The 21744-nt window shown below is 45.0% G+C and overlaps 2 protein-coding genes across 2 annotated transcripts; both read left to right on the forward strand.

The window, feature by feature from the left end:
* The first annotated feature begins 6312 nt into the window (after window positions 1–6312).
* pthlha (parathyroid hormone-like hormone a) lies at window positions 6313–12154 on the forward strand. The gene is made up of 4 exons (XM_075472576.1): window positions 6313–6583; window positions 6673–6784; window positions 10368–10901; window positions 11567–12154. Exons 2-3 carry the CDS (start codon window positions 6678–6680, stop codon window positions 10876–10878), a joined length of 618 nt encoding a protein of 205 aa, XP_075328691.1. The 5' UTR covers window positions 6313–6583; window positions 6673–6677; the 3' UTR covers window positions 10879–10901; window positions 11567–12154.
* Window positions 12155–15967: 3813 nt separating this feature from the next.
* Window positions 15968–19931, forward strand: c4h11orf98 (chromosome 4 C11orf98 homolog). Its single transcript, XM_075472334.1, has 4 exons — window positions 15968–16126; window positions 18481–18605; window positions 18678–18775; window positions 19105–19931. The coding sequence occupies exons 1-4, from the start codon at window positions 16088–16090 to the stop codon at window positions 19224–19226; spliced, it is 384 nt and encodes a 127-aa protein (XP_075328449.1). The 5' UTR covers window positions 15968–16087; the 3' UTR covers window positions 19227–19931.
* Window positions 19932–21744: the final 1813 nt, after the last annotated feature.

The following is a 21744-nucleotide window of genomic DNA, read 5'->3' on the forward strand; positions in this document are numbered from 1 at the left end:
AGCTTATTGTTAGCTTTGATGTTAGCTGTAATGTTATATTTTTTCAATTGTATGTCACTTTGGATAAAAGCGTCTCCTAAATGCATAAACATAAACATGAAGCTAGCAAACTAGCTACTCATCTAACCTTGCTAACAACAGCTAATAGGCTCAGTAATCGAGTGAAATTGGTGTCTAATCAATTTGACATAATTTAGGTAATGTTATTAAGATCAGTACCAGTATCAGCTTACCTGGGTCGACTTTAAAAATGAACGCAGGTTTTTTTGGCTGCCTTGTTGAACATTGATTGATTGATTACTGAATATATACGGTAAACACAACAGTAGCCCACGTCTGCTATGCCATTGCGTGCAGTCCTCTAACGGCTAACGATGCAGAGGCTACACTTTGGTTGGATGCTGATTGGTTGGAAGTTGGTGTTAAATGGAAAGTTAAAATGCGTAAAAGAAGTCACCATCAAAAAGAAAAGATGCAAAATAACAACAAAGAGCAACATACACAAGAGTAAACACCATTTTCCTGTTTTTCCAAGGATTATCTAAGGATAAGGAGGCCTAGAATGCAAGTTGCTTTATATTTCCTAAATGATGCCCCCATGTGGCAGAGAGAAGTTACTACAAGAAGACATACACCTCCAGGGGCTGTGATCACAGAAAACTATCCAGGGCCTTAGTCCCGCCCCTGATGCTGATTGGCTGTTAGTGCTTCCTTAGTGTTTATTATCATTTAGTTTAGTATCTTTAAAGGTTGCCAAGGCTACTGCCTTCTGAAAGGTTTAGCCTGCTCTAATTGGTCAGCTCCAGAGGCCTGATCAGGCCCCGCCCACCATTTGGCATCAGCTCCCCTGAAATACAAAATTCAAAGAATATCATTAGACACAAAATGAACACACTCCCCTGAGTTATCAACATTTTTTTTATATATTCAACCTTTAAAATACCAGTAAAAAACCTTCCAGATGTTCCTGCGTTGATGAGTTGTGTGCAGAATACAACACATAAAGATCCAATTTGATTTCATGGGGGCTTGAATATGGAGGAAAAACCTATTTTCTACAGCCTGACCGGTGCATGTTAGTGCATGTGAGTGCATGTTAGTGCATGTTGGGCAAAACAAAACAAGTCAACTTCAAGGTTTCTTTAGCTAGAAAGGCTCCAGAAGGTTGGGTTGGGTTCACCTTTCCTAAGGTCACATGTTCCACTCCAGGAGCAGCTGAACGCCAGCGTTTTAACGGGACAGCCACTGTTCCTGCTGGGAGTTTCTTTAGAGTTACAACAAGCTGATCATTTTATCTCCAGAGACTACAGAGAAGATGTGATAGCAGACGTGGGTTGAGCTGTTTTTGCTTTTTCTTTATGGACTCCGGCACAGCTGAGGCGGATAAACGTGGCGCAGTGTGAGCAGCGACAGAGTTGGTGGTCTTACGTGTGAGGCCGCTCGATCCTCACACATGAAGAATATTTCCAGACGGAGACTCTCTCAAAGTGATTAGATGGGATTGTGTCAGATCGAGTGTAGAAATGTGTGTGTGGGGTCGCTGGTGAAGCTTCACAGGAAGTCCTGACGTGGAACAGAGGTTAGATTTACTGGATTTATTGGAATATGACGTGGAAGTAAATGTGGAACAGTGTGAATGTTGAAGCCAGGAGGTCCAACACTGCAGCTTCCACACATTCAGCCTGAATTCAGCTAAATAAGGACACCTGTAGCCTTTTTCTGTCACCACACTTTTATAAGGAACCGCTTCACCTCGATGGAGAGATTTGGAATATTTGATAATATTTCTAAAAACGTACTGTTTGAAATAATTTTTATGCAGAAATGTTAGTTGCAAAGCAGGTGAAAAGGCTTCCTGAAGCTCTTTCAGAGTTTCTCTTTGGACATTTTCTGCTTCTTCCCTCATCTTCAGCCCAGTCCTTGTACCTGAGCATCTTCAGAGGAATGTGTTTTTCTTTGTTAAGCCACTTAACTCTGAACCATTCAGGCAGGAAAAAGGCTCCTAACTCAAGGGATGAACCAGTGTTGTGTCCAACTTTGCAAAGAAGCCATTTTAAACTGGATCTTTAGGCACTTTGTTCCCAGCAGCCTGTCACAGAGACACATCATTTGTTCCCATTTCTTTAGCTGCATGTGTGAAAAACAGCAAAGATAACACAGTGTGACAGACAGAAAACAGGATTTCTGCAGCAACAAGGTGATTCCCAAAGAGCTGTTAGCTGAAAACTTGGCATATCTCAGCATGGTGTGAGGAAACGGGGGCTGGATCAGGACTTTAGAAGCAGTCTGCAGTCACACAGAAAGTGGTCCGTTTATAGAGATGATTGATTGAATCTTAGCTGTTCTGCGACTGAAAGAACAGAGCACTAAAGATCAAATTAAATCTCACTGTGATCACAGAGACTTACAAAGAAGCCTTGCTGCTGTTTCCCCAGCACGAGTTTCCACCCACCTGTCTTTTAAAGGCCTTTTCCAGGGTTGAGTATTCAACAAATCCTCAGAGGTTTACCCTTGTTTGAGGTGGAAAATCACTGTAGTGGTAACAGAGAAGAAAACTTCAGATATCATTAGAAACAGACTCAGTGAGTAAATGTGGCATTAATTCCAGCAACTACTCATGTATCTAAGCAGCAAGCCTCCGCATCAGCTGCTGGCTCGGCTCACCGAGGCCGGTGGCCCAGCGGATGATTTCAGAGGGATGTATTTATTTAATAAAGCTGATGTGGACGTGACATTAATGTTCATTTCGCTCAGATTTCTTTCACGATGCTGTCAGAATGAGTCGTTTCCAGGAGTAATGCATCTAAATCATCCTCTGGACGTTTAAAACGGGAAGGTTTGAGCTTGATGTGAATCTGAAACTCAGGCAGCGACAGCAGGTGCCAGACGGGATGACGGACTCCTGCAGGAACTCTGCGGAGCTGTCGTCACTCAGGGCAGCTTTGTTTTTCAGTTTTCCTGCTGCGCGTCTCTGCACATCCTCACACGGCTGACACACTTCACCAGCTCCCGGCCAGATGTGGTACCTGAGACTGCCCACCTGAGCGAGCGGATAAAGGCCAGCGATGGCCCACAGGAGCTGTCACTGTGCATCAGACGCAGAATACCTCACATTCCCCCACTCTGATGGCGTCATCGCCACATACTCCAGCCGTCACAAGCTCACAGTCGCTGGGTTTTCTTCTGTAAACAACACATTAGAGCTGCATCGATTCAACCAGCAGGAAAACTTTCCATTTCAGGCAGGAAGGAATGACAGTGAAAATAAACATTCCGAGCTTTTGGACCGTCGGCCTGAGAAAATGTTTGTGCTAACGGTGTAGAATAAACCCCTTAAGTCCGAGTGTATATGCTGAGGAAAAACAGCAACCCCAAACTTAATTGTTAACATCCAGAACTGTGAGACAAACCCGACCAACCTTCAGATCAGAGACACCTGGGAGAGTTGTGAAACACAAGAAGTCTTTGTGTCTCCATCAATGGGCCACAGTACGGTCGTAAAAAGCTGCTGCAGGAATTAAGGGACATTTACAGCTTTATTTAGGTCCAAAGACCTCCTCCATTCAAGGGGTTAATCTGGAGAAAATATCATCAGATTAATCAATAATGAAAACGAGCAGTCCGATAAAGCGTATGTCCACCAAGAGTTGATCAGTTCTGAGACGTTTATCCCAGCCGTGGCTATTCAGAGACAACACGGGAAGCCGGGCAGCCTCTCCCATTCTCTGGCCAAATTGCTACATCTTCAATGTTAAATTGACGATAAAACAGTTATTCACAAAACACAAGATATGCCCAATACTGCATTTACTTTCATAACTACAACATGTTGTCCTGTAGCTTAATGAAGTGATTTGTTCTGAAATCGTTCACTGAGGAAATCATGTTATGAAGCCGCCACTAACAGCCGGGCTTCCGAGCCGAGGGCTGCCCGGCTTCAGGAGGGGGCGGGAGAGTCAAGTTTTTTTCTACAATTCTAGGTCATCATTGGCTAAATCGACAAAAACTCATCACTTCCGAGGCTGCCCAGCGTCTCTGGGGGTAGATTAGACGTGGGCGTGTCAATATGAGGGGCTGTGTCGGGATGATTGGAGTTAGTGTTTGTCCATCATGAGAGATTCTGTGGCAGCCGAATTTTTAAGCGGGAGAAGCACGCTGGAACTTCAGTCCCAAAGCAGATACCAAAGAGACTGGTTGTCTGTGAAAGTGCTGTCGGAGTTTCACTCATTTCCCATCGTTTCCATTTCCATTAAAGGTGCACTGTGTAAAACTTTTAGTTGTTTCTTTCCAGAATTCGTGCTGCCCATTCACAAATGTTACCTTTTTTAAGAATACTTACCACCACCATCAATCTCAAAGTCTATACCTTCTTTCTGTGTATTTGCTGGGCATACTTGTCATACTAGACACAGCTATGTTATAACTAATTCTTTTTAACTTTGCTATCTTCTGCTTTGGGATGGCACGAGCCACTACAACCCTGAACGCGTAATATGGGCTTCCCCTGTTTTAAAAGTCAGCAGCTGCCACTGGTTTATCCCCGCAGACAAACTGATTGTCTCAGTTCCCAATTATTCAGCCTTTCAGAAACTATTCAAACTCATAAAGCATTTTATGGCATGTCTAAAGTCATATTATAGCTTTAAAAAGCTGGTTTCAGCTTGTGTTTAATCTGCATTCACTCCTGTGTCACATGACCAATGATTTATCGACTCTGGTTCTGATCAGCATTGATGGGAACACAACGCCCAGGTGGACGCACCAATTTCCACTGAAGATGCTGCACTCTGGGCTGAGAGAGTGAGCACAGCTCAGTTTCTGCTCACACAAACACGCTCACAGACAAAGTAAAAGTGTGGTGCAGGGCTGGAAAACTGCGGTATCTCAGGCCCCTGGTCCAATGTGCAGATATCAGGCCCCGGTCCAATGTGCAGATATCAGGCCCCGGTCCAATGTGCAGATATCAGGCCCCGGTCCAATGTGCAGATATCAGGCCCCGGTCCAATGTGCAGATATCAGGCCCTGGTCCAATGTGCAGATCTCAGGCCCCCGGCCCCGGTCCAATGTGCAGATCTCAGGCCCCCGGCCCCGGTCCAATGTGCAGATCTCAGGCCCCGGTCCAATGTGCAGATCTCAGGTCCCGGTCCAATGTGCAGATCTCAGGCCCCGGTCCAATGTCCAGATCTCAGGCCCCCGGTCCAATGTGCAGATCTCAGGCCCCCGGTCCAATGTGCAGATCTCAGGCCCCGGTCCAATGTGCAGATCTCAGGCCCCGGTCCAATGTCCAGATCTCAGGCCCCCGGTCCAATGTGCAGATCTCAGGCCCCCGGTCCAATGTCCAGATCTCAGGCCCCGGTCCAATGTGCAGATCTCAGGCCCCGGTCCAATGTCCAGATCTCAGGCCCCGGTCCAATGTGCAGATCTCAGGCCCCCGGTCCAATGTGCAGATCTCAGGCCCCCGGCCCCGGTCCAATGTGCAGATCTCAGGCCCCCGGCCCCGGTCCAATGTGCAGATCTCAGGCCCCGGTCCAGTGTGCAGGACACAGGGCAGTGTACTTCAAAACGAGTCAGAGGCTCTTGGGGTTCACAAACTTCTCCACTGTTCCTCATCATCCAATCAAACACTTTGGTCAAAATTCAAATTTCAGTCGAACTGTTGCAGCGTGGTGGGCGGGGCCTTTTTCAGGCCACTAAAGCTGTCCAATCAGAGTAGAGTTGAGCTTTGTAAGTACCAGGAAATTGTAAATATAGAGAAAGAAACGGAGTCTTGGGAACTGAAAGAGTGTTTTTTTTGCTGAGTGTTTTAGCATGTGCACAGCAGGCTTCATAGATATGTTATCGGTACATTCAAATTTCACTTTTATGTAATATTTATACACTCAGGTCTTGATTTGGACTCTTTGTTTAGATGTTTAAAGCAGTAAAAACATCCGGTTCACCTGCTGTTAGCAGACTGCTCTCTGGTTCAGGTGGTTTTCTTATGTTTTTTCTTTAATGTTTTTTTAAATCTAGAGATCTAAATACCTGAGTCCCACAGACTTTTGTTCAGGAGGTCAGTAACTCGTGCCCTGCAGATCAGGATGTGTCTCTGGCTTCATGAGAGTCAGTCAGCACCAGCGGCTGTGCGAGCACTAACTGACCCTGGAGCGCCACCTTCCTGCAGCCTCCTCCTCCTCCTCCTCCCCTCCCAGCCGAGGTGGAGGCCCTCCTCTTTGTTAACAAGTCCTCCCCTTCCCTTCGCCTCTGACCTGCTGCAGCTCTCAGGCAGCATGCAGGCAGCGCTGGCATCAGATGGACCTGCAGCAGCAGCAGCAGCAGCAGCAGCGTGTCTCACCTTGAACTGCCGGTCGCCTGCAGGGCTTGAGGAGCTGCAGCTGGACCACCTCCTCTGTCACTTTAAGGAGCTTTTAAACTGAGGAGATCCAATCAAAGCGTGCAGACGAGCTCTGGATTTTTTCTTTCTTTCTCTGAAGGTGTAATCACCTGGAGCTTTTCTGACATCTCTCATTCCTGTTGCTGGAAAGTTTGAGAGGACCTAACTTGTGTTTGTCTTTCCGTGTGGGACAGGCAGGGCTGTGGGAAAGTGAGTTCCCCTTAACTGATTCCAGCTTTGTTGTGGCTTCTGTGGGACTGCTGGACTCGGGTGTCTCATGTTCTTCTGTTTCTTTACAGAAACCATGTTCTTCTCCAGGAGGGTCCTGCAGCAGTGGTGCTTCGCCCTGTTCCTGCTCTGCTCTCCGGTGCCCCATGACGGACGGCCCATCGATGCCCTGAGCAGCAGAATGTAAGTCTGGCTTTGATCTCTCGTGTTTGAACTGTTTGTCCTCTGAATCATCAGCCTGAGCCCCAGGAATCAGAGAGTGGAGCCTTTCTTTTGGTTTGCTGGAAAATGTGTCCGTTTGTGAGGCGTGCCGGGAGCTGTTTAGTTAGCCTTCGCCCACCTGCGTGTTGACCTAAAGCAGAGAGCGTCTCGGTGTGATAAACTGCCTGCTGGACGGCGCTGCTGACCGTCCTGACAGGCGCTGAGTGAAAATGAATAATGCTGATGTTCGGCTCGGCCCGGGACCAAAGCAAACCTGCTGCTCCCGCTGAGCCGCCCGCTGCCAAGCAGAATAACTGCTCTTTCACGCTGTTTAGCCCCAACACTCTCTGAGAGCTTTTTCCACATTATCGCTGGGATGGCTTTTGGATGTGATGGCTCTTAATGAGGCAGAGAGAAGATGCTCTGCTGGAGGCTTTAATCAGACCTGATCCAGCTCTCCTGTGTGTGGGGGGTCTGCTGTGCTCAGCTCAGGGGAAACAGAGCTCCGCCATATGCTCGGGATGCTCGGGACAGGGTTAAAGCCACCTGAGTGGAAAAGAAAAACAGATGAAAAGCAGCGGAGGCGGCTGACCTCTGACCTGCCTTCCTCTGATGTATTTAGGATCTGCTCAGGAGGACAATAATTCTCCTCTCTGTGTTTGATAAGTTGTTTTCAGGCTGCTTTGTTGTGTTTTTAATCTGAAACTTTAAAGTCTGATGATTAAATCACAGAAGTTTGAGACGCACTGTTTGGTCTTTTTAGCGCTTTCTGTGTGTTTGAGCTCATCTCAGCGTTTGAGTGTTTTCCTCCTGGGAAATGAAAGAAGTGTGGTTGGTTATGTTGTCTTTTTTGGAGGGAGGGTGGATCAGAACCTCCCGACACCAGCAGCTGCTGCTGTTTGTCACACTTTCATTCTCAGGAGTCTGAAATCTTCTCTGAGAGAAACCACTAAAAATCAGCCTTGGCAGGACCTTTCCTCCCGTTTGATCTGAGCTGTAATGAAGGTGAAAACGCAGTTGATCAGCTTTCAAACACGATTTCCAGGAAATATCTGTATGCATATAAACAAAGGCTGCTCCCAGCGGCTCCTTCTGCCTTCACACTTTTATTACTCAGCACTTTGACTTTGGGAGAGCAGAATCAGAAACAGAGGCTGAGCTCTGAGTGCGAGCTGTGGAGCTGCATCAGGGAGAAGGAGGCCTCAGACACCTGAAATGTTTGGCTGCCGTTGGTTCCCAGGCCGTGCACGCCGTCTCTCTGTTTTTCTAAGAGTTAAGACTCTGAGTAACGCGACACCGCGGCAAAGCAAAGCCTGAATCCTTCTGCTGCTCGAAAAGATAACAGCCCGTCCCATCTGCTCAGAATCAGAGCCGAGCCTCCTCCTCTGTGGGTTCCGCTCGGCTGTTTTCACACCTTAAACCCAAACTGCAGGTTTGTGCAGCTCATCGTGACCCTGATGTGTGAGGGCTCAGAACTGGAGTCCGTTTGGTGGAAAGTTGAGCCGAGACCTCTGGACTCTGTGCAGATGGCACCACCGTGTGGCCAGATTGTGTACACTTTGACCCACCTGTTGGTACATTTGAAACCACATGATGGAGTAGAGATGGCCTCAAATGTGTAGCAGATGAAGTTTGTAGGAGTTCTGGTGTGTTGGGTAAATCTATCCGTGTCCACCTGCGGTCTCATCTGTATCTTCATATTCTCACCCCTTCTCTTTACGATTAATTATTCAGTCTAGAATTTGGATCAGATCTAAGGCTGTCGATCAGATCTAAGGGTGTCGATCAGATCTAATGGTGTCGATCAGATCTAAGGGTGTCGATCAGATCTAAGGGTGTCGATCAGATCTAAGGGTGTGGATCAGATCTAAGGGTGTAGATCAGATCTAATGGTGTCGATCAGATCTAAGGGTGTCGATCAGATCTAAGGGTGTGGATCAGATCTAAGGGTGTCGATCAGATCTAAGGGTGTGGATCAGATCTAAGGGTGTAGATCAGATCTAAGGGTGTAGATCAGATCTAAGGGTGTAGATCAGATCTAAGGGTGTGGATTAGATCTAAGGCTGTCGATCAGATCTAAGGCTGTCGATCAGATCTAAGGGTGTGGATTAGATCTAAGGGTGTCGATCAGATCTAAGGGTGTGGATCAGATCTAAGGGTGTGGATCAGATCTAAGGGTGTAGATCAGATCTAAGGGTGTGGATTAGATCTAAGGCTGTCGATCAGATCTAAGGCTGTCGATCAGATCTAAGGGTGTGGATTAGATCTAAGGGTGTCGATCAGATCTAAGGGTGTGGATCAGATCTAAGGGTGTGGATCAGATCTAAGGGTGTAGATCAGATCTAAGGGTGTGGATTAGATCTAAGGGTGTGGATCAGATCTAAGGGTGTAGATCAGATCTAAGGGTGTGGATCAGATCTAAGGGTGTGGATCAGATCTAAGGGTGTAGATCAGATCTAAGGGTGTGGATTAGATCTAAGGGTGTCGATCAGATCTAAGGGTGTAGATCAGATCTAAGGGTGTCGATCAGATCTAAGGGTGTGGATCAGATCTAAGGGTGTAGATCAGATCTAAGGGTGTAGATCAGATCTAAGGGTGTGGATTAGATCTAAGGCTGTCGATCAGATCTAATGGTGTCGATCAGATCTAAGGCTGTCGATCAGATCTAAGGGTGTGGATTAGATCTAAGGGTGTCGATCAGATCTAAGGGTGTGGATCAGATCTAATGGTGTCGATCAGATCTAAGGGTGTGGATCAGATCTAAGGGTGTGGATCAGATCTAAGGGTGTAGATAAGATCTAAGGGTGTCAATCAGATCTAATGGTGTCGATCAGATCTAAGGGTGTATATCAGATCTAAGGGTGTCGATCAGATCTAAGGCTGTCGATCAGATCTAAGGGTGTCGATCAGATCTAAGGGTGTAGATCAGATCTAAGGCTGTCGATCAGATCTAAGGGTGTAGATCAGATCTAAGGGTGTCGATCAGATCTAAGGGTGTAGATTGGATGAGATTCACAGAGCCGGGTGTTCCTGGTGTTGTGGGCATGGTTAGGTGCAGTCCAATCTCAATGATGATATCATAAACCAGAAGTGATTTTTCACAAAAAACATCAAACAGAATACAATAATCTTCATATGAACATTAATCTGGAGCTGTATGCCGCCTCGCTGCAGGTTTTTGTCCCTCAGACTCAATGAAAATCCACATTAAAGAAAAGTGAAATCCACCAGAACTTTCGGCTTTCTTCTCAAATTCCTGGAAACGTTTCAGCCCTCCTGATGTTAGAGGGGGATCATTCACAGCTCAGAGTTCCTGAGAATAACAGCACTGAAATGATGATGATGTCTTCTTGTTTACGTCTCACTGTCATTGCTTAGCTTGCGCTCCCCCCTGCTGGTGACTCAGATGAACTGACTCAGTTTTGTTTTGTTTAAACATAAGGTTTCAGCAGGAAGTCAAAGGCCGGGCTGTCACTGACACATCCCTTTGATTTCATTGTAAAACGGACTTGTTGTGCTTTAAGAGAAGAGTTCTGATCTGAGGACATCTTGTGTGTTTCTGCAGAAAACGCTCAGTGGCTCACACTCAGCTGATGCACGACAAAAGTCGGACGCTGCAGGACGTCAGGCGCCGCATGTGGCTGCAGGAGCTGCTGGACGTCGTCCACACGGCAGAGGTCCGTGACCTCCCGCTCCGGACCACGGGGGCGAGCGGAGGCAGCAGCGGCGCCGTCGCCGTGGTGCTGCCGGGGGTCGGCAACAATCTGAGCACCACCGGCAGCACCCTGCCATCCAAACCCCCTGGAGGAACCAAGAACCTGCCCATCAGCTTCCAGGTGGACGAGGAGGAGGGCACCAACCTGCCGCAGGAGACCAACAAGTCCCAGGCGTACAAGGACAGCGTGCTGAAGGTGCCCGGCAAGAGGAGGAAGAAAGGGAAGTCCAGCAAGAGGAGGGAAGGGGAGAAGAGGAAGAGGAGGGCGCGTTCGTTGGGCTGGAGGCTGGAAGACGAAGCCGGGAGCGGACTCCACCTGGAGTGGAGGTCCCTGCTCGGCCTGCAGAGGGCACTGCATTGAGACCCCGTCAGGCTCTGACGAAGGTGAGTCAGCACCTGATCTGTGGGATCTGAGGCACTTGCACAAACCAACAGATAGGAAGCAGCCCTTAATGATCTCATCACCACAGCAGCAGGTCAAAGGGCATTTATTAATTAATTAATTAATTAATTATCTCTGAGGTCTGAGCCCAGCTGACACTTTAGTTTGTTCAGGCAATTCTATCCATGTGAGATTCATGTAAATTTACATGTTTTTTATTGAAATGATATTAAAATGACTTTCCATACTAAACAAGTTAAAAAAAGACCAAATCAACTGAACAGGTGCTCATTATTAAATATATCCCTTATGGAAGTAAATGAGTTTAGAATTAGAAATAAAGATGAAACTTAAGTTTAATTATTAATGTTTTAGTTTTAAATTTTGAAGGATTTGTTCGTTTATTTAGTTTTGAGGACTTTTTTCTGTAATTTAAATATTTTTTTAAGGGGGTGTGGCTATCAAATTGGTCTTCTGGTGGCCACGCCCCCTCGTTTGAATATTAGTGGTGGAAAAAGAGCGAAAAGTAAAAGTGACAGGAAAACGTTGCGTTAGAATGACTTTGATTATAAGTATGATCTCATCTGAATGATTGCATTCATTTATTTCATGAGTTGCTTGTTTAATATCGTATATAATATTCTTCTTCTCTGTGTTTGTGTTGCAGAAACCTTCGGACACTCGCAGTGGACTCCTAAATGCTCACGATTCAACCGTCTGTAATTGTGATTGTTTGGAAAGAAATTGGAAAATATTTATTGTGTGTAAATATTCTAAATATAGCAGAATAGATAGCAGAATATGATAAAAAAAAACTTATTGATGCTCTGTGGGGCAACAGATTTTAATCTTTGTGAATCCTTGCTTTTTCTTTTTTTACTTCATTTAAGTCTTTTTTGCAGTAATTTATTTTGCCTGAATGGTGTATTTATTTTGTAAATGTATCGAGGTGCTGCTGACCTTCTATATTTTTGTACCATAATGCACTTTAGATATATAAATATAAATATATATACCATTAATTATGTTCATGGACTTGTTTTTGTGGTTGGTTGAAATGAAGAAAAGACGACGGTCGTCGCTCTGTGTGCTCCTTCTCTTTGTTCTTTGGATGTTTTCTGCTTTCGTTTTGTTGCGTCCGATCCTCCTGATGCCTCCGGTGTGTTTCCTCCACGACCCGCTCCGCTTTTCAATGCCAAAGTTCAGATTTGTACATAAACCAAACAGCTCGATGTTGTTGTTTTTGGCACTTGCACTGAGATTAACACTCTGTTCTGAATGGATTAAACATTTGACAGTATCATCCTCTCTGTCTCCGTGTCTTTGGTCTCTTTATCTCTGCTTTTGAAGATTTTGATCTATTTCTCTTATTTCCCATCAGAATCCTCTGATCTGACAGATTTGTGACACTAAAAGACAGAATAGCAACATGATTTGGATCTAAAAAGTGAAACTTGATCAATGATACTCCAACTAGCAAGTTTCTCACCTTTTAGGTCCTCAAACTGATTAGTTCTAACTGCAGTCTTTAACAGCTGGAGTCCCGATGTGCACAGATCACCGGGATCAGATCAGCTGCTCGTTTCCAAAAGAGAAAAAGGGTTTCAGTCTGAATCGTAAAACAGCTCAGAACTGTTCTAAATGTAAGATTTATAGAATATTTCCTAAGATATGAAAATGTTTTGTCTGTGAGTAAAGTTGCAGTTTCTGCTTGTGTCCACCAGATGTCACACTAAGCTGGTTATCTGTAGTCAGCCCTAGTTTTGTGACTCCATGTTTGTGTAAAAAGGAAGTTGGACATATTTCAACAAAAATAATTTACTTTAATCCAAAACTAAAGTGAACATTTGAATACATAATCAGAGCTGAAAGTGACAAATCATCATCATCATCACTGTCCATCGAAAAAACAGTTTTATTCTGTCAACTTATTAACCCATAACAACAAACCAGGAAGTGGACTTATCTCAGATGTTTTTTAAATGCAGTTCTCTACCAAATACAGACTAAACGTCGGAAAGATTTTTATCTTCCTGAGTCTGAGAAACAGGAGACTTTCTTATTCCCCTTTTTTCAGCTTTAAAGAGCTGATTGGTTAAGAAGCAACACTTTTATAGGTGTTCGGTTAAATGAGCAGAGGGCTGAGGTGGTTATTTTTGGTCTCCTCAGTAGATTTAAAAAGCCTCTAAATACTTAAAGGTCCTATGGCATGAAAATAAATGGAGGCTTTTATGTATTTTTATAGGCTTTAGTGGTCCCCTAATACTGTATCTGAGTTTTTTTCCCCAAAATTCTGCCTTGGTGCAGAATTACAGCCAGTCCCAAAAATGAGCTTTCCTTAGGATCCTCAGAATGAGCTGTTTAGTGGGGGTGTGGCCTTACTTACGCCCGTGGTACCTTGCGCAAATGTTTTGTGAATCGCTATGGCACGTAGATGGCACAGCAGCCCTATGCCGTAAAACTAGCGAAACCTGTTGATATGAGCTTACTTTGACAATATGACGAACTAGTTAGTGAACAACTCTCCTAACACAGTCAAACATCAAGCAAGTGCTACACAAGTCACAGCAAAAAAGGCGTGCGTGAAGGGGAAAGCAGGAGTGAGGATTTTGACATTCTCAGCTGATTGCTCTGGTTTGCAAAGATGCACGTAGCGCGAGTCATTTCAATCAGGGGAAAGGCAGATATCGTGCGCGCCATAACACCAACAGCAGGACGGCTATCAAAACAACAAATAAGTACACAACACTCGCGTTACAGTAAATGAGGTGTCCACTCGCATACCTCATGCTATTTACCGTTACATTAGCGACAGTGACCGAGCTATTAGCTGCAGAGCTAACGACACAGACAGACTGACCGTTTTGACTCTGGAACCATGAATGAATCATTATCCTGATGAAATGCACTGAATTTGCGGATTCATTCTTCTTCAGGAAGCTTGAAGTCGGGGGTTTTGGTCTAAAATGAGCGAGCTAACCATCTCATGGGCATGCAAACACCTCCAACAGCCCAGTTGACAGAGATAAGAGCTTGCAGATGCTATTAGCTGCATAGCTAACCGTTAGCTAACAATACAAACCCTTTCCTGTGGTAACAAGCTATGTAACTATACTGTACATACAGGAAAGCAACACAATAATAGAGCGTTAAATTACTTACTCTCGGGAATGAGATCCTTCCCCAAGTGAGGGACGAATGGAACAGGAGATTGACAGGCGGATCGGTGCGGCGTCTGCAGTGATGCGGGCTCTGCACCGGCTCATCGTGGTGAAGAAGGAGCTGAGCCAGAAGGCGAAGCTCTCGATTTACCGGTCAATCTATATTCCTACCCTCACCTATGGTCACGAGCTGTGGGTAGTGACCGAGAGAACGAGATCGCGAATACAAGCGGCCGAAATGAGTTTCCTCCGCAGGGTGTCTGGGCTCTCCCTTGGGCTCGGTATTAGCCCAAGTTCTGAAAACATTCGTAGGTGAAATATTTGGCGCACACACAAATCTCTTCGGTTCTGTCGTCACTTTCCCAGAAAAAAACAAAATCTGTCCACTGGCTCTTTAGAGGTTCTGATGCAGGAGCTCTAAACAGATTTTTTACATCCATATACAGCGCAATGAGCTGGCCAAAGAGCTGTGGGCGGGGAAAGGCAGTTTTGGCATAGCCATATATGGGCTCTGGGTGGAAACAACCTCCATGTCATAAGCGGCGGCTTTCCCGATCAGGCCATCTGTATGGTCACATTTCCAAAGGCATGGTTTAGGTCTATCGTCATTTTTAGCCACTGGGGGACCGCAGGCAGGCTAGAGGAACTCATGTTAATGTTAAACAACCTTAAAGTGTTAGTTCGCCATTTTGCACATTAAGCCCTGTTTGGGGGTATTCTGGGATGAGTTAGAGATGTTTTGATCACAATTTGGACATTTGGTGCTGAACGGAGCATTTAGGTATCCACTGCTGCAGCCCCCCCACCTTTGCATTGAGTCAATGACCACTCAAGCAAACAATCATAAAACGGCATTAAACTTTCGTTTGCAGAGACATGGAACTCACCGTGTGGTCTGTGGTGGACAGCGATACGTTGGCTCGAAAATCACCGCAAAATACGCTTCCAGAGAAGTTATATTACCATTATTGTCCGTATGTCTTGCTGCTGCTATTCAACGGTGTGATCAGAACATCTATAATTCACCCCAGACTACCTAAAAACAGGGCTTAATGTGCAAAATGGCGAACTAACCCTTTAAAAAGTGAAAATTTCATGCCATAGGACCTTTAAAAAGCACAAGAAAGTACTAAAAACAAGTTTCCAGTGATGCTTCTTCTATTTCCCTGTAAAACAAAAGTTTGAAATTCCTTAATGGGATCAAATTCCCCATTGAGGAACATCTCTAAACTGAAATCCAACCTTTCCAGTGATGACCCGAAGGCAGTTTTTAACCTCCAGGTTGGATTCTTGTTTCCGGGAATCAATCGGCCTGTTTTTGCCCGTCTGCAGCTGGTTCAGAATCCAGCAGCCGGACTCCTGACGGGTACCAGAAAGAAACAAAGTACCCACACTTTGAATCACGTCAAACCTTCTTCTTAGGCCAAAGTTCCTGCATCAACGCTGCTTTTTAATCAACCCTCTGTCTTTATTTCTGCGTTTCTTCTGCTTTCAGATCGTATGATTCTCTTCTTGTGTTCAGTTGTTGTTTCCTGGATTTAAAAACTGAATGTTTGCGGGGAAATGATTGTTTTGTGTTGGAGTTTTTATTAAAATGTGGTTTTCTTGTGATCAGTTGCTGTTTTGCTCTTTGCTTTAAGCTTCGCGGTGATGTTCAAACTGAGCTGCAGGGGGCAGCAAAGAGCTGCGAGTCTGCCGGTGAATTAGGCCCCGAAGAAGAAGTTTCAACTAAAAAGTTTTCCATTTAAACTGTTTATTTAACAGAATTAAACTATAAAATATTTATTAAACAATACGAACTGAATCTAAAGAGAGGAGGAATTAATGTAACATGTTAAAGTGGAGCGGTACGGCAGGGGGCGGTACGTACCGACTTAGCCTCAGTTAGCTCTAAAACAGGAAGAAGAAGAAGAAGAAGCAGCAGCAGCAGCAGCAGCAGAAGAAGAAGAAGAAGAAGAAGAAGAAGAAGAAGAAGAAGAAGAAGAAGAAGAACGTGTTCCGGTCCATGTGTGAGGATCCACAGCAACATGTCGCCTCCAGGAGGAAAGATAAACAGGCCGAAAACTGTAAGTAAACCCGAATTATTTCCAAACCAGAACCCAGAGTCTGGATGGGCGGATTCTGAACTTATTGATCTGAGACTGTGTAAAAGTGTGTTCGACTCCATTATAGAAGCAGGTTTAAGGTTATAGAACAGCTGAATCTCAGGAAACCCGTTCAGTTCTGGTTCTGATGGAGAAACTGTAGTTAAAACAATTTAAAAAGCAGAAAAGATGTAAAAAGATCAGATTAGTTTTTGTGTTTGGTCTTTAATATGTTTGACATGTTCAGCCTGTAAAACCTGAAGGAAAAACTATGAACTGTTCTCTAAAAACCAAGAAGATCCACAGACCTGTTCAACAGTCCTGATCAGCTTCATTTATTTACATATTTCATATAAAAACAGGAAGCAGCTGCAGAGATTCACTGAAACATGTTCCAACATGAACATAAACCCAGAATCTGAGGCAGAAGCAGAGTTAGTTCAGTTCTGAGCAGCTTTAAAGTGAATATCTGCAGATGTTTCCATGGTAACAGCTGCAGAGATTCACTGAAACATGTTCCAACATGAACATAAACCCAGAATCTGAGGCAGAAGCAGAGTTAGTTCAGTTCTGAGCAGCTTTAAAGTGAATATCTGCAGATGTTTCCATGGTAACAGCTGCAGAGATTCACTGAAACATGTTCCAACATGAACATAAACCCAGAATCTGAGGCAGAACCAGAGTTAGTTCAGTTCTGAGCAGCTTTAAAGTGAATATCTGCAGATGTTTCCATGGTAACAGCAGCAGAGATTCACTGAAACATGTTCCAACATGAACATAAACCCAGAATCTGAGGCAGAAGCAGAGTTAGTTCAGTTCTGAGCAGCTTTAAAGTGAATATCTGCAGATGTTTCCATGGTAACAGCTGCAGAGATTGACTGAAACATGTTCCAACATGAACATAAACCCAGAATCTGAGGCAGAACCAGAGTTAGTTCAGTTCTGAGCAGCTTTAAAGTGAATATCTGCAGATGTTTCCATGGTAACAGCTGCAGAGATTCACTGAAACATGTTCCAACATGAACATAAACCCAGAATCTGAGGCAGAACCAGAGTTAGTTCAGTTCTGAGCAGCTTTAAAGTGAATATCTGCAGATGTTTCCATGGTAACAGCTGCAGAGATTCACTGAAACATGTTCCAACATGAACATAAACCCAGAATCTGAGGCAGAAGCAGAGTTAGTTCAGTTCTGAGCAGCTTTAAAGTGAATATCTCCTCTGAGCTGCTTTCTCCTCCAGCACAGCCTGAACCCTCTCAGACGAGCTTTCTGTCCTTTCTTTAAGGAGTCTTCAGGAATAGTTCTCCAGGCTTCTTGAAGGACATCCCAAAGCTCTTCTTTGGATGTGGGCTGCCTTTTGTTCCGTTCTCTGCCAACATGATCCCACACTGCTTCAGTAATGTTGAGCTCCGGGCTCTGGGGAGGATTCATCCCTCCATCAGACCTGCTGCCACTGATTTTCAGCCCACTTCTTGTGTCCTTTGGCACAGCTCAGCCTTTTCTCCCTGTTTCCCTTCCTTAAGAACGGCTTCTTGACAGCCACCCTTCCATGGAGCCCATTTCTGATGAGGCTTGGGCCAACAGCAGATGGATCAGCTGAAGGTCCAGATGCATCTCTCAGCTCCTGTGTCAGGTCTTTGCTGGATTTTTTCCTTTTTCTTAAGGACATCACTTTCAGATCCTGTTCATCTGCTGGAGATAGTTCTTTAGGCCTGACACTTCTTCTTCTGTCCTCCACTTGTCCAGTTTCCTCAGATGTTTTAAGGACACACTGCACACCATGCTGAGATATGCCAAGTTTTCAGCTAACAGCTCTTTGGGAATCACCTTGTTGCTGCAGAAATCCTGTTTTCTGTCTGTCACACTGTGTTATCTTTGCTGTTTTTCACACATGCAGCTAAAGAAATGGGAACAAATGATGTGTCTCTGTGACAGGCTGCTGGGAACAAAGTGCCTAAAGATCCAGTTTAAAATGGCTTCTCTGCTCAGTTGGACACAACACTGGTTCATCCCTTGAGTTAGGAGCCTTTTTCCTGCCTGAATGGTTCAGAGGTCAGAGTTAAGTGGCTTAACAAAGAAAAAACACATTCCTCTGAAGATGCTCAGGTACAAGGACTGGGCTGAAGATGTATAACCGGAGCAGACTTTGTGTCTTCGTTGGTTTCCTGAACACAGTCTCCCAGATGTGGCGTGTTCTGATTGTTGTTCCTCGTTTCTTCGGCCTGGTGGTTTCGATGTGATCTTATCCTGGAGACTGATCGGTGGAACGTTTGTGTCGTTCAGGTTAATGTTGAGGTTTCACCTCCTAAACTTTGACCTCCTCGTCTTTTCTTTCAGGAGTTGGGAAGGAATCTTTTCAAGAGGCGGCGAGTTCTGAGCCGAGAGAAGAGGAAGAAGCACCTGATCGTCGGAGCCGTGGTGGACGAAGGTCTCATCACCGTCCATCACCTGAAGAAGAGAAAGTGAGTGTTCCAGCTGTCCGAGGGCCGGCTGACCTCCTCCACCCGTTGACCCTCTCTGTCCTCCGCCTTCAGGTCGAGTGCGAGGGCCAACATCACTCTGTCTGGGAAGAAGAGACGGAAGCTGCTGAAGCAGCTGCAGCACCTGCAGCAGGAGAAGGCCACCATGGAGGGTAAGTGGCCCCGAGGCTCAGGGGACCAACAGCTGGGAAACCTCAATGCTTCTGGGTCTGATGCGTGGAGCTGTGCAGAGTGAATCCAGATGTGAAGAGCTGAACATCTGGATGGCATCACGCCTCTGACGGCTGACAGGCTCTGTTTCCTGAACACACGAGCTGCGTCCCCCCCCAGCTTCTCCTTTCACTGCCCCCCGCAGGCGCTCAGGAAGGGGCCCTCGCATGTTGGCCGCCTGGGTCCCGGACCCCTGACTGACGGGGTGCATCAGTGTCTTTATTCCTGCCAAACGTTCACCTCTGTTCAACTTTTCTCCGTCTCCCCACAGTGGAAGCAGCACCGCAGAAGAAGAAGGACTCCTCCTCAGCAGCTCCGACCCAGAAGAAGGAGAAGAAGAAGAAGAACGCCTCTGAAGGCCGCGGTGATGTGGAGATGGCAGATGTGGAATGAACTGACGTCAGATTTCTGTCTGACGGGAAGCTGCGGAGTTCCAGAAAAGTACGGAAGCCCATAGCTGACAAAATAAAGTAGAACTGCACACATGTGGACCAGTTAAACTGCAGCTGTTCTGAATGTCGACGTCACATCAGGAGGAGAAACCATCTCATGAATGTGGCTTTAACCGGTTCTGATTCTCACCTGCTCAACCTGAAAACACGACACAGTTCAGAGGCATTCTGGGATTCTTTAACCCGTCTCTGGAAGAGAAAATGTCTGAGAGCCCAGAGCAACCAAAGGTAGTTTTTATTAGGTCCATCAGATCCATGCAGACCTGAACCTGAACCTGAACCTGAACCCACTGCTGGACTTTGTTTTCTTCTGTGCGAACATGTTCATTAAAGCTCGTCATGATCTCTGAAGAAGTTTTACATCTGGCTTTGGTCTTCACTCGTCTCAGCTGCAGTTTCAGCCAACTTCACTCAAACAGTCAGAAATTAATATAAACGTTAAGGTTTAATAAATGGAATTAGACAAAGAATTATTCCTGAGAGTTGCTCAACATTGCTTCTATTTCAGGTTCCAAATGTTATGAGATACGTCCTGATTTAGATTTAAATGTTAGAATTACGCTTTTCCAACGGGAACATCCTTCTTATGTTTAAAAAGTGGAGAAACTTGATGATAAAAACAATAAAGAGAATAATGAATGATTAATGCTATTGTAGATATTATATACATGTGTCTATGTTACTGTCCAATTATTTCTGCCAGAGAAAGTAAAGTTATAAAGTTTAATATTCATTTCTAAAGTATGTCACTCCTTAAGTTGGCTCCGCCTCCTCTGCTAAGCCCCGCCCCCTCCCATCCCCCCTGCTGGACGGATGAAGCCAGCTTCTGGTGGAAATGTTCTGCTGTCAGCTGCACTGAGGAGCATGCATCTTCCATCCAGCAGCAGCCTCAGAGGATATCAGAGCCCAGTGGATGAACTCTATCTGAGGCTAATGTTCCAGCAGAGTTAGCTAAAGACTGTGGATAAACTCTATCTGAGGCTAATGTTCCAGCAGAGTTAGCTACAGACTGTGGATGTGCAGCAGCCACTTTTCATCCCACTGTTTGAATAACTTGGTCCAGTTCAACGCTGGACTGAAGAAGCTGAGCCACAAGCCCCTTTCACACTGAGGAAGAACCCGCGTCTAATCCATTTTATAAATGAGGAGCTTAATCTGAACCTAAATAGTGTCCTAAACAAATATCTCATCCACTCTATCAAACGCCTTCTCAGCGTGGAGAGAGAAAGCGACCACAGGTTCAGGGTTATTTCTTACTTGCCAAGTTAAATGAAGTAATCTCCTAACGTTATCTGCAGATGACCTTCCTCCAATAAAACCAACTTGGTCTGGATGAATAAGTCTGGGCAGGTGCGCCTCTAGCCTAATAGCTAATATTTTTGCATCTACATTAATTAGAGACACCGGGCGATAGCTTCCACATTGCTGCGCATTCTTACCTTTTTTATGTATCAGAGTAATTACTGCCGATTGCATACTTTCTGGCATTTTGCCCCTTTCAATAGCATCCCTGAATACTATCACTAACCTTGGTGCTATTAGGTCCACAAATTCCTTATAAAAATCTGTCGGTAGTCCATCATCCCCAGGGGACTTCCCAGAGCTAATTTTTTTAATAGCTTGCTGAAAATCTTCTAATGTGACATCTCCCCCTATTTTTTTTTGTTTTTCCTGGGACAGGGTCGGCAGGTGTGCCTGTGACAAGAACTTATCTATATCCTCCTGGTCAATTGTACCCTGGGATGAATAACATTTTTGGTAAAATACCCTAAATGTTTCATTGATCTCCCCCCTGTCTGTCATTAAGGTCCCTTTTTCATTCTCCACAGAAGTTATTAAAGTGCGATTATACTGTTGTTTTACTCTCTGGGCCAGAAATCTCCCTGCCGCTTCACCTTGCTCGTAGTATTTTTGTCTACATTGAAACAATGCATACTCTGCCTTCTTCTGTAGAATACAGTTTAATTCAAGTTTCATTTTGTTTAGCTGTGTAAACACTGCTGGATCTAATTGGGATGCATATATTTTTTCAAGATCTTTAATTTCTTTCTCCAATTCAAGTAATCGAATAGTATTTTGTTTTTTCAAATATTGTTCAAAATAAAGTTACAGGATTTTTCATTTTGAAGTAGAGAGGTGTTGAGTCTCCAACGGCTTCTAGGGTTTTCAGATAAAGACCCCAAACCTAACACCACTTCAACTGCAGCGTGGTCTGATAATACAATATTACCAATTGAGGTAGTGATAGTTGTACTCACTAATTGTTTGGATATTAGGAAATAGTCTATCCATGAATATGAAGAATGTGGGTTTGAGTAGAAGGTGTATTCCCTATCTTGGGGGTGCAGAGTCCTCCAAATGTCAACTAGACCCAGCTCCTCTTCTAAAACATCAATAGCTACTTGGGATTTATGTACTAATCTTGTATTGGCAACCTTTGACTTATCTAGGGCCGGGTC

The sequence above is a fragment of the Odontesthes bonariensis genome, chromosome 8 (genome assembly GCF_027942865.1).
Source record: "Odontesthes bonariensis isolate fOdoBon6 chromosome 8, fOdoBon6.hap1, whole genome shotgun sequence".
Taxonomy (NCBI): domain Eukaryota; kingdom Metazoa; phylum Chordata; class Actinopteri; order Atheriniformes; family Atherinopsidae; genus Odontesthes; species Odontesthes bonariensis.